We start from the raw sequence: 11,205 nt of genomic DNA, 5'->3' as shown, positions 1-11,205 counted from the left end.
ATAAAGGATAAAGCAATAAAACCATAAAATAAGGATAAATTGATAAAATAGAGGATGAAGCCCATAAAGCGATAAGAGGATAAATCGATAAAATAGAGGATAAATCTATAAAATAAATGGATAAAATAGAGGCTAAACGGATAACCCGAGGGGAAGGGGAGACCCGGGGCGGGGGGAACCCGCTGTTGCCACCCGGGGTGGGGACACACACACACACGTCAGGGGAACAAACACCGAATCTCAGTGAAATACATCAAATTTGGTGTTTCTCAACCCAAACCCAAGCCCACCGGCCGTCGCAGCAGGAACTGGGACCACCCCAGTTCACCCCAGTTGCCCTCTTCGTTAGTCGGTGCCTTCCTAACGACGTTTGGGACCGGGCTCCTGCGCGGCGGCCGGGGAGGGGGGGACACACACACCGGGATGGCCCAACCTCTGTCCCCTGGGGGGCCCTGCGTCCCAGAGGCACCGAGACCCCCCCCGGTGGCCACGGGGACCTCCAAGGAAGGGGTGGCGAGTGACAGAACCCCTTTATTGGGGTGAGGATACATTGCTTTATGCCGTGAAGTCCAATGTGCCCCCCCCCGGGGGTGACACGGGGGAGGCAGCCACAGCAGCGAGGAGGGGGGGTGTGTGTATGACAAATCCTGCTCCGTCCGTCCCCCCCCCAAGGGTGCAGAGGGGAGGAACGAGGGTCCCCACAGCTTTTCCCGGGGGGCAAAAAGGGGGGAGCGGAAGGAAAACCCCTTCCCCGGGTGGGGGGACAGGGGGGAGGCTCAGGTCCGTCCTGCAGAACGACAAGGAAATAAATTCCAATTGGGAGCTTCTGAAGAGTCACGGGGAGGGAGAGGAGCCGGGGGGGGGTGTCTGTCTGTCTGTCCATCCATCTGTCATCCCCCCCCCCGGAGGCTGGAGCCGGGGCTGCACCATCACCCACAGCTTCTCGCCTCCCAGCGAGCCCCGGGGGAATGCAGGGAAGCCCCCCCCCCCCCCCCCCGCACCAAAAAGGATGGGAGTCTCCAGCCTTGGGGCACCTGCTCCACCGCCCCCAAAAGCTGCTCAGCCCCCAGTGGGGCTGGGGGGGGACACACACACACATACAAAAGTCAGCTGTGGTTTAAATAAACCGCCCCCCCCCCCCCAAAAAAAAAAAACTCCGGCAGGTGGGGGGTGAGGGGCTGCTTGGTGCCACCACCCCCCCCCCAGGAAAAGGTGAAAAAAAAGCAAAACACAACCAACAAAACCAAAAGAGCAGAAAAAAAGAAACAAAACACTGGGGGGGGGGGGGTTGGGGGGGGGGGCAAAAAGCAAAGCAGACCTCTTTGAAACAAACGGACTCTTCTGGGGGGGGTCAAGGAGCCGAGGACAGTTCGTGGGGGGGCTCAAACGCACGCTGCTTAGGGGGAGGATGGGGGGGGCCGGGCGGAGGTGTGTGTGTCGTCCCCCCCCCCCCCCGACAAATTTCCGTGGCCTCTGTGGCCGGGACGGCGTTCGCTGGGTCCAAACCAGTCCGGGGGAAAAACAACAAAAAAAGTGCTCGAAGGGGGAAATAAAAAAAAATCCAGCCCGGCTTCAGCCCCCCCCGTCCGAGGGGTCTGGGGGGGCGTCAGTGCAGCCACAGGAGATGAGCCATAAAGTGCAGCAAAGCTTCGGGGAGCTCCCCCACCGCCGTCGGGCCGGCCCCAGGGCGGGGGCCACGGGGCCAGGGGAAGGGGCAACGTGGCCGGCAGCACACCAGGGCGAGGGGACGTTGTCTCGGGCTGGGACACGGCGGCGGCTTTTCAGTCCTTCCTGCTCCCCAAACGCCGGCGGGGGGGGAAGAGGAATTCTCCAGTGTATGAGTGGGGCAGAGCGATGCCGTGGGGCGGACGGGGTGGGGGGCGCTCGGGGTGGCCACGGGAGGAGGGTTGGGTGCCGCCGGGCAACTTGGAGCCACTCCGGGAGGTCACATGCAAATAACCTGCAGCCTGGAAAGGGAGAAAAAGGGGTCGTTACCACCCAGAGGAGGAGGGTGGGGGGCAGAGTGGGAGCCCCCCCATGACAAGGAAGGCGTTGAGGGGCTGGAGCGTGTCCAGAGAAGGGCAACGGAGCTGGGGAGGGGGCTGGAGACCAAGGAGAAGGGGCTGGAGAACTTGTGAGGGAGCTGGGGGGGTTCAGCCTGGAGAAAAGGGGGCTGAGGGGAGACCCCATCGCTCTCTACAGCTCCCTGAAAGGAGGGTGTAGCCAGGGGGGGTCGGTCTCTTCTCCCAAGGAGCAAGAGGAAACGGCCTCCAGTTGGGCCAGGGGGGCGTTTAGGATGGATATTGGGGAAAATTCCTTCCTGGAAAGGGCTGTGAAGCCTTGGCAGAGGCTGCCCAGGGCAGTGGTGGAGTCGCCATCCCTGGAGGGACTGAAAAGCCGGGCAGAGGTGGTGCTGAGGGACATGGGTCAGTGCTGGGTCCATGGTGGGACTCCAGGAGCCGAAAGGTCCCTTCCAACCTGGAGAATTCCATCATTCCAGGGGAGCTGCAGCCCCTCTCCCGGGGAGTGGGAGCCCCTAGCCCCACACGCCAAGCTCACCCACCTCTCCTCCTCGATGCTGCCGCTCTCCGTGTCACCCGCATCTCTGTTCTCCTCTGCATCCTCTTCACCCAGATCCATGTCCAGCTCGTTGCCCGCTTCCGAGCGGTTGTAGGCGTAGCCGCTGGGGGGGGAAAAAGGGGCAGCACAATCTAAGTGCCCGGCTGGGACCCCCCAAAACGGGGAAGCCAAAGGAGAGATGCCGCTCCTCTCTCTGGTGGACTCAGGTCCCTGCTGAGAGTCTCTGCCGTGTCCAAAGTGAGCCCATGGGAAGGAGGGGGAGGATGGGGCAGTGCCCCCCAAGGGGTTGGAGCCCCCCAGTATGAGGAGAGAAGGCTCCGGGGAGACCTTGGAGCCCCTTCCAGTCCCTCAAGGGGCTCCAGGAAAGCTGGGGAGGGACTCTGGATCAGGGAGAGGAGCCATAGGAGGAGGGGGAAGGGTTTTAAGCTGAAAAAGGGGAGATTGAGATGGGATCTGGGGAAGAAGTTCTTTGCTGCGAGGGTGGTGAGAGCCTGGCCCAGGTTGCCCAGAGAAGCTGTGGCTGCCCCATCCCTGGAGGGGTTCAAGGCCAGGTTGGAGGGGGCTTGGAACAACCTGCTCTGGTGGGAGGTGTCCCTGCCCAGGGCAGGGGGTGGCACTGGGGGGGCTTTAAACGTCCCTTCCCACCCAAACCATTCCATGATTCAATGCCACGTGGCCTGACCTGATGGAACGACAGGTAAAAAAGACAATTCTCTTCAGCCTCTTGTTGTAGAAGAAGTAGTTGAAGGACCAGAGGCTGCCGTCCTCTCCAAAGGGGTCCGAATCCAGGTCGGGGTTGTAGCTGCAAGAGCAAAATGAAGGGATGAGAAACACCGCGCCATGCTCTGCTCCCGGCACAACCCCCCTCTCTCTCGTCCCAGCTGCGTGCTGGAGGGAGGAAAGGTGGAGACTGGGCAAACTGGGAGCCACCTCAGCGTGGAAGTTGTGCATGGGAGGGGATGGAAGCAGCAAGGAGCCGGGAGCCAGCCAGCTCCGGTGAGGAGACACCCTACCCTGCTCCCACACACCAAAACCACGACCTTTTACTGAAGAATCACTCTATTTCTCATAGCGTGTGCCAAAGGGGCCGGGATCTGGGCCCGGGGGCGAGCGGTTGCCCCGTTACCTGTAGATGTCACACTCGGAAAGACATATCTCCTCGTCGACGGCGTCCCACAAGTGCGGCTTCAGGGCGTTGAAATCTTCCCGGACGGCAGAGAAGAGGCTGCAGTTGACAGCGTTCACCACCTAGAGAGAGCCAGCGGGGCCAGTGAGGGGAGCAGGGGGCCACCATCTGCCCTCCTCCATCGAGAGGGGACACCGGAGCCTGACAATGACCATGGAAGGACAGAAACGAGACAGCCAGGGCACTGTTGGGCTCGTTCAGGGCCCCGAGGTGGGAGCGCGGAGATGGGGGAGCAGGGAAACGACGTGGCTGGAGAGGGAAAAGCCATCAGAGGATCTCAGGGGACACACACAGCCCAAGTCTCCCCCAGCAAAGAGCTTCCTCGGAGGCGGTGAGAGGTCTGGAGACCAAGGAGAAGGGGCTGGAGAACTTGTGAGGAGCGGCTGAGGGAGCTGGGGGGGTTCAGCCTGGAGAAAAGGGGGCTGAGGGGAGACCCCATCGCTCTCTACAGCTCCCTGAAAGGAGGGTGTAGCCAGGGGGGGTCGGTCTCTTCTCCCAAGGAGCAAGAGGAAACAGCCTCCAGTTGGGCCAGGGGGCATTTAGGATGGATGTTGGGGAAAATTCCTTCCTGGAAAGGGCTGGGAAGCCTTGGCAGAGGCTGCCCAGGGCAGTGGTGGAGTTGCCATCCCTGGAGGGATTGAAAAGCCGGGCAGAGGTGGTGCTGAGGGACACGGGTCAGTGGTGGGTTGGTCAGTGCTGAGTCCATGGTGGGACTCCAGGAGCTGAAAGGTCCCTTCCAACCTGGAGAATTCCATGATTCTAAAGCACCCCGGGATGGCTGTTGGAAAAGACACCCCAAAAACTCTTCCTGGGAAGGACAAGGACTGCCTCATCCTCAGGCTGCCGCTGGAGGAGGGAGCAAGGAATGCCCTGGGGAGGATTACCCAGGATGGCAGCAGCACTGGGGGGTTCCCAAAGAACCAGACCCCCCACCACCACATCCAGGCTGCCTCCTTTTCCAGGACAGAGGCACGGAAACCCCCCCCGAGAAGGGGTGCAGGGCTGCAGGACCTGCTGACGTACCCAGTTGAGGCTTGGCTCCCGGCTGAACTCATGGCTCTTGGCAGCGCTGAAGTCGTAGTCCGGGCGGAAGGATTCGTTGAGGGTGGCGATCAGATAGAAGAGGGTCTTGCGGCTGCACTTGTCGCTCAGGGGTCCCTCTTCGTCCCCGCTCTGGCTTTTACTGAGCCTGAGGGGCAGAAGGGCAGGGTTAGCGCTGTCACGGAGCCAGCAGTGCACCCAGGTGGCCAAGGTGGCCAACAGCACCCTGGCTTGTATCAGGAACAGCATGGCCAGCAGGGCTGGGGCGGTGATGGTCCCCCCTGTACTGGGCACTGGTGAGGCCACACCTCAGGGGCTGGGTCCAGTTTTGGGCCCCCCAAGACAGGAAAACCATTGAGGGGCTGGAGCGTGTCCAGAGAAGGGCAACGGAGCTGGGGAGGGGGCTGGAGACCAAGGAGAAGGGGCTGGAGAACTTGTGAGGGAGCTGGGGAGGTTCAGCCTGGAGAAAAGGGGGCTGAGGGGAGACCCCATCGCTCTCTACAGCTCCCTGAAAGGAGGGTGTAGCCAGGGGGGGGTCGGTCTCTTCTCCCAAGGAGCAAGAGGAAATGGCCTCCAGTTGGGCCAGGGGGCATTTAGGATGGATGTTGGGGAAAATTCCTTCCTGGAAAGGGCTGGGAAGCCTTGGCAGAGGCTGCCCAGGGCAGTGGTGGAGTTGCCATCCCTGGAGGGATTGAAAAGCCGGGCATTGGTGGTGCTGAGGGACACGGGTCAGTGCTGGGTTGGTCAGTGCTGGGTCCGTGGTGGGACTCCAGGAGCTGAAAGGTCCCTTCCAACCTCAATAGTTCCATAATCCTGTCTATAAACAACCTGAACAGCCACAGAAATGAGACCAGCCCCCAACCAAGGATCATTCCCTCCGTAAATCCCAACCCCCCGGTGGTTTGGAGCCTGGCAGATGCCACCCCCCGGCCCGTACCTGCTGGGGCTGATGCCCGTGGTCTGCGGAGGCGAGAGGGCCTCCAGGACGTGGGGCTGGCCCTCCTGGCAGAACTGCTTGAACATGTGCTTGTCATCACCAGCCATCTTGCACGAATAGCTCTCGATCCTGTGGAGACACAGGGCACCACATCTGAGGCCATCGCAGCCACCAGCGGGAGGTGGCCAGCAGCACCACGAAGCTGGTGGCCCAGTGCCCTGGTGGCATGGGGGGACTTGGAGGAGGTGGCAGCACAGGCGAAGCATCTCCAGCCCCTGGGAATGACCCTTTCCATGGCGTCTGGTCTTAGCTCTGCACGAGGCTGCCACAAACCCATTTATTTACATGTAATTATGGACATATCACAGAATCACCGAATTCTGGGGGTTGGAGGGACCTCTGGAGATCCCCCAGTCCCACCCCACCACGGGGTCACCCAGAGCAGGTTGGATGTGTCCAGGGGGGGTTTGAAGATCTCCAGAGAAGGAAACTCCACACCCTCTCTGGCATCTTCACAGGAAAGACCTTTTTCCTGATTTTTTTTTTTTGCAATTTCCCGTGTCCCAGTTTGTCCCCGTCACCCCTTGTCCTGTCCCCGGGCACCACTGGGAAGAGTCTGGCCCCATCCTCTTGCCCCCCACCCTTTAGATGCTCATCAGCATGGATGAGGTCCCCTCTCAGCCTGCTCTTCTCCAGCTGAACAGCCCCAGGTCCCTCAGCCAAGAGATGCTCCAGCCCCTCATCATCCTCGCAGCCCCCCTGGACTCTCCCCAGCAGTTCCCAGTCCTTCTGGAACTGGGGGAGCCCACAACTGGTTCCAGTGCTCCAGCTGTGGGCAGAGCAGAGGGGGGAGGATGACCTCTCTCCACCTGCTGGCCACCACCAGAGCCACCCCAAGAAGCTTTCCCCACACACAGGCTGCCTCACTGGTGGCTTGCAAAGCCCAGTTTGGGGCAGAAATGGTTCCTCGCCACCACAGTGTCCTGTCTCACCGCCGCCAGCCAAAGCCCTGCCAGCAGCAGCCCTGAAAAGGAGCCCTTCAGCCGGGACCAAAAATAGGTCCAGGGCTGGCAAAGGACCAACTCTCTCGCTGGGTCACCAGCAGAAGGAGCTCCTGCTGCCACCCCAAGCTGAGGTGGCTGCATGGATGCTCACAGAGTGGCCAAAGGACACCCTCAGAGGTACCCAAAAAGGTTTTCCAGGTGACTGGGGGGCAGGAAAAGCTGGCCATGGGCTGGCAACGTGTGCTCACAGCCCAGAAAGCCCCCCGTACTCTGGGCTGCATCCCCAGCAGGGCGGGGGGGGGATTCTGCCCCTCAGCTCCGCCCTGGGGAGACACCCCCACCCCAGTGCTGCCTCCAGCTCTGGGGCCACCAACAGCAGAGGGACATGGACCTGTCAGAGCGGGGCCAGAGGAGGCCACGGAGATGCTGGGAGGGCTGGAGCCCCTCTGCTGGGAGGACAGGCTGAGAGAGTTGGGGGGGGTCAGCCTGGAGAAGAGAAGCCTCCGGGGAGACCTTGGAGCCCCTTCCAGTCCCTCAAGGGGCTCCAGGAAAGCTGGGGAGGGACTCTGGATCAGGGAGGGGAGCCATAGGAGGAGGGGGAAGGGCTTTAAGCTGAAAAAGGGGAGATTTAGGTGAGATCTGGGGAGGAACTTCTTTGCTGTGAGGGTGGTGAGAGCCTGGCCCAGGTTGCCCAGAGAAGCTGTGGCTGCCCCATCCCTGGAGGGGTTCAAGGCCAGGTTGGAGGGGGCTTGGAGCAACCTGCTCTGGTGGGAGGTGTCCCTGCCCAGGGTGGGGGGTTGGATTTGATGTTCTTTAAGGTCCCTTCCCACCTAAACCACTCCATGATTCTGAGTTAGCAGCGATCTCCCCTCCAGCAGGATCGGGGACAGATTGCCCAACCACAAACACCTTCCACCGCTGCTCTTGGGGCAAAATCAAGGGAAATCAGCCCCGTTCCCCCGCGAGAGAGCAGGCAGCTGCCCGCACTCACCTGCCGATGATGTGAGCGTCTCCCGTCTCCACCGTCAGCTGGGAGTTTATTGCTTCAAAACTTGAGTTCTCCAACAGCTTCATCGTCTCGGCTTGCGGGGCGGGTTCCCTGTGCGACGGCTGCTGCGAAGTGTGCGTATCCTGCCAGGGAAAGGGACCCTCGTACCCGGGGCAGGAGCTGCCCGAGGGCACGCGGCAGAGCTGCCAGCCCCGTCGGGGCCCTGGATTCGGTCATCATAAGGGTTTTGTTGCCTATTTTTTTTTTTTTCCCCAGCCAAAACGATTCCATGCCCAGAGGGAAAGTCGGGAAGCCAACACCTCCTTCGGGAAAGGAAAGAAAAAAAAAAACAAAGAAGAGGGACGCACCCACACCGACGCACCCACACCTCCCGTCCCATCCCATCCTACGTGCCGCTGTGTCGCTTTGGCTGGGTGACAAAGAGCCGGCTCGCCCGCGGCACCGGCGGCGAGCGCCCACCCCGTGCCAGGGGGCCGTGCCGGCATCACCGAGGCTTCGGGTACGTGCCCTGCCGGGGAGTTCCCTCCTCGCTTTTGAAGGTCACCAGCCTTTTTTTTTTTTTGGCCTCGAAGGCGGGGAAGAGCATGTGGCCCTCGCTCTGCCACGGGCTGGGGGGCACAGATGCCCCGGACAAGCCCCTGGGGGCAGGGTTAGGGTGGTCACCGCAGCCCCCCGGGGAGCTGCTCCTCCATGGTCTGCCAGCGCCCTCAGCCAAGGGCAGGACCGACGCCAGGACTGGTTAACCAGTTAACTGGCTAACTGTCCTCCCAGCTGCGAGGAAGAGGGCAGCCTCCAGCTATTTTGACACAGGGCAACGTCACCCGGGAGGGATAGGGATGGGCAAATCGCTGGATGGGAAGGGGGAAGGCGGGGGGCACCGGCCCACGCTCCCTCCCCAGCTTGGGGCCTCTCCGGGAGCTGTAACGGGAGAAGCCGTAAACAGGCGGGGAAGGGATGCCAGGGCTCTTGGGATGCCAGGGCTCTCGGGAAGCGATGCCAGGGCTCCCGGGAAGCGATGCCAGGAAGCAATGGCACCTTCCAGGCCCCCTGGAGAAAACAAGTCCCCATCCCTGTCCTGGTCACCACGACGGGGCTGGAGAAGGAACAGACTCCCGTTCCTTCAGTTTCAGGACGGTGTGAGGGTGACACCACTGCGTGACGGTGACACCGACACCGTAGCAGGGCCGGGGATACTCTTACTGTGACGTTACCCCTCGTGACTAAACCTGACGACGGTCAAGTCAAAGCAGCACAAAAGGAAACGCCGTCTCTATGAGGCAGCTTCAGCACTGACCACGAACCCAGGCCACCGATGAGAACAGCCCGAGCCACCCGGTGTCAGCAACACCCCCCTCCCCCGGCCTGGGACTGGGAAAGCGGCTCTTCCCACACCCCAGAGAGGAGAAAACAGCTCCACAATCCCCCCTCGGCATCGAATATTGGCTGCCAGAGAGATTGATAGTCCTCCAAAGGGGATAGAACTTCCCCGGACACAGACGAACAGCGAGTTGCCACCACCCTGACGCGCTTTGGGGCAGGTCTCTGGGTCCTTTCAGCCTAATAAAGCAGCGATATTTGGGCTGTCCCCCCCCCCGGCATAGCTCAGTCTTCCACACCGGGGAGAAGCGGGACGTTCCGCAGCAGCCCCTGCCACAACCCAACCTTTTCTCTCAACCTTTTCCAAGGAACAAGCTTGGGAAGAGCCTTGGGAAGACGGAGAAGGGAAAACTGGGGGATCAAACGCCAGACCACAAGGTACAGGGGCAGAAAGCGTAACATTTTCCAGGGTATCCCTACACCACAAGGATGTCCCCCTCCTCCTGGCACAGAGACTGGCCGGCAGCGCTCCCCAGCACCTCTTCAGCAATGAAAAGCCAGTGGGAAACTTGAGCGTTGGCAATAAAACACTGACCCCGAGCAGCCATGCTGCTCGAACAAAGGATTTTCCTCCGAAACTGTGGGCCGACAGGTCCCTTGGATGCCAAAACCTGCCCCGGTGCCCGACCCCGTGCTCTGCAGGGAGCAGGAGCTCACCCTGCTTCCACGGATCCCTTCAACACAGTGAGAATTTTACGGGATATGGATTTTATCACTGCAATAGTCACCGGCGCTGAGAAACAGCTCCTTCCTGCTGGTGGTGGGGCAGGAAGGATCCGGCTCTCCACGCCCGTGAGGTCAAGGGCAGAGAGGTTTGTGGCGGACATATCTTCAACCAGAGCAGATTGCTCCAAGCCCCCTCCAACCTGGCCTTGAACCCCTCCAGGGATGGGGCAGCCACAGCTTCTCTGGGCAACCTGGGCCAGGCTCTCACCACCCTCACAGCAAAGAACTTCTGCTCCACAGCTCACCTAAATCTCCCCTTTTTCAGCTTAAAACCCTTCCTCCTTGTCCCATCGCTCCCCTCCCTCATCAAGAGTCCCTCCCCATCTCTCCTGGAGCCCCTTGAGAGACTGGAAGGGGCTCCAAGGTCTCCCCGGAGGCTTCTCTTCTCCAGGCTGACCCCCCCCAACTCTCTCAGCCTGTCCTCCCAGCAGAGGGGCTCCAGCCCTCCCAGCATCTCCGTGGCCTCCTCTGGCCCCACTCCAACAGGTCCATGTCTCAAAGCTGCCGTTGCCCGCCCTGCTCCGGACACGACACCTCCCTCACCCCCCCTTCCGGAGCCGAATAAGGGTTTTAACATTAAATTCAAACCCGCTCAAAGGTGACAGGGCCCGGCGGGGAAGGGCCGCGCCGTCCCAGCCTGCCCCGCGCGGCGGGCTGAGGCGCCGCCTCGCCGTGACTACAGCTCCCAGAATGCCCCGCGCTCCCTGGCGCGCCCGCCCGCCAGCCGCCACCCGCGGTGCATGATGGGACTTGTAGTCCCCGGGGTGTGAAGGGGAATCTCCGAGGGGGCGGGTGGGCGCGGACTTACCGGCGTTTCCTGCTCTCGGTCCCGGCGGGGCCTCCTCGCCGCGAATGAAGGGCTTCAAGCTCGGGGCGCTTTTAAAGGCAGGCGTCTCCGGGGAAAGCTCGAGGAGGGCGAGTGCGCCTCGGCTGCCGTCCGCCGCCTGGCGCCGGCCCACCGGGCCTCCGCCCACCGCGACATGGCCCCGAAGGCTCGGGACGGAGCGAGCGGCTGAGCGAGACCTGAGAGTCCTCCCGGGGCGAGCGAACGAGCGAGCGACCGTCTCCTCCGGCACCGGACGACAACAAGCGGCCAGGCCCCACCCGAGCGGCGGCTGACAGCCCCGCTCCTCCCCATTGGAGGGCGGCGCTGGCAATCGCCGCCGATCTCGCCTCCCGTTGGCTGAGAGTGACGTCAGTCAGGGCAGAGCGCCCGCCCTCCGCGGGGAAGGACCCGAGACCCCTCCCCACAGGTCGGAGCGCTCGGGGTTCTGATTGGCTGCCGGGGACAAAGACGGGGGGAGCGGCTGTCAATCACCCGGCGCGGATTTTGCGGTCCGGCGGG

At 61.8% G+C, this 11,205-nt stretch overlaps 1 protein-coding gene across 2 annotated transcripts; it reads right to left on the bottom strand.

Moving 5' to 3' along the window:
• Window positions 1–519: 519 nt before the first annotated feature.
• MAF1 (MAF1 homolog, negative regulator of RNA polymerase III) lies at window positions 520–10,947 on the bottom strand. 2 transcript variants are annotated; one of them, XM_074167819.1, is made up of 8 exons: window positions 10,669–10,947; window positions 7,740–7,879; window positions 5,745–5,873; window positions 4,790–4,955; window positions 3,707–3,828; window positions 3,263–3,382; window positions 2,564–2,683; window positions 520–1,967 (listed from the first exon to the last, which is right to left on the bottom strand). In XM_074167819.1, exons 2-8 carry the CDS (start codon window positions 7,820–7,822, stop codon window positions 1,946–1,948), a joined length of 762 nt encoding a protein of 253 aa, XP_074023920.1. In that variant the 5' UTR covers window positions 7,823–7,879; window positions 10,669–10,947; the 3' UTR covers window positions 520–1,945. The 2 variants fall into 2 exon arrangements, with proteins under 2 accessions (XP_074023920.1, XP_074023921.1); XM_074167820.1 differs by lacking the exon at window positions 10,669–10,947 and having other exon boundaries at window positions 1,325–1,967; window positions 7,740–7,953.
• Window positions 10,948–11,205: the final 258 nt, after the last annotated feature.

Source organism: Numenius arquata, unplaced genomic scaffold (assembly GCF_964106895.1).
Source record: "Numenius arquata unplaced genomic scaffold, bNumArq3.hap1.1 HAP1_SCAFFOLD_1604, whole genome shotgun sequence".
NCBI classification, from domain to species: Eukaryota; Metazoa; Chordata; class Aves; order Charadriiformes; family Scolopacidae; genus Numenius; species Numenius arquata.
This window is presented reverse-complemented; position numbering and strand designations above follow the sequence as displayed.

Bases quoted from the DNA above. Each gene is read 5' to 3' on its own strand.
- MAF1 (XM_074167819.1), bottom strand. From the start codon at position 7,822: ATGAAGCTGTTGGAGAACTCAAGTTTTGAAGCAATAAACTCCCAGCTG. The intron at 5,874-7,739 runs GTGAGTGCGGGC...GTGTCTCCACAG, and splicing joins GACGCTCACATCATCGGCAG to GATCGAGAGCTATTCGTGCA. The intron at 3,383-3,706 runs GTAACGGGGCAA...TTGCTCTTGCAG, and splicing joins TCCGAGTGTGACATCTACAG to CTACAACCCCGACCTGGATT.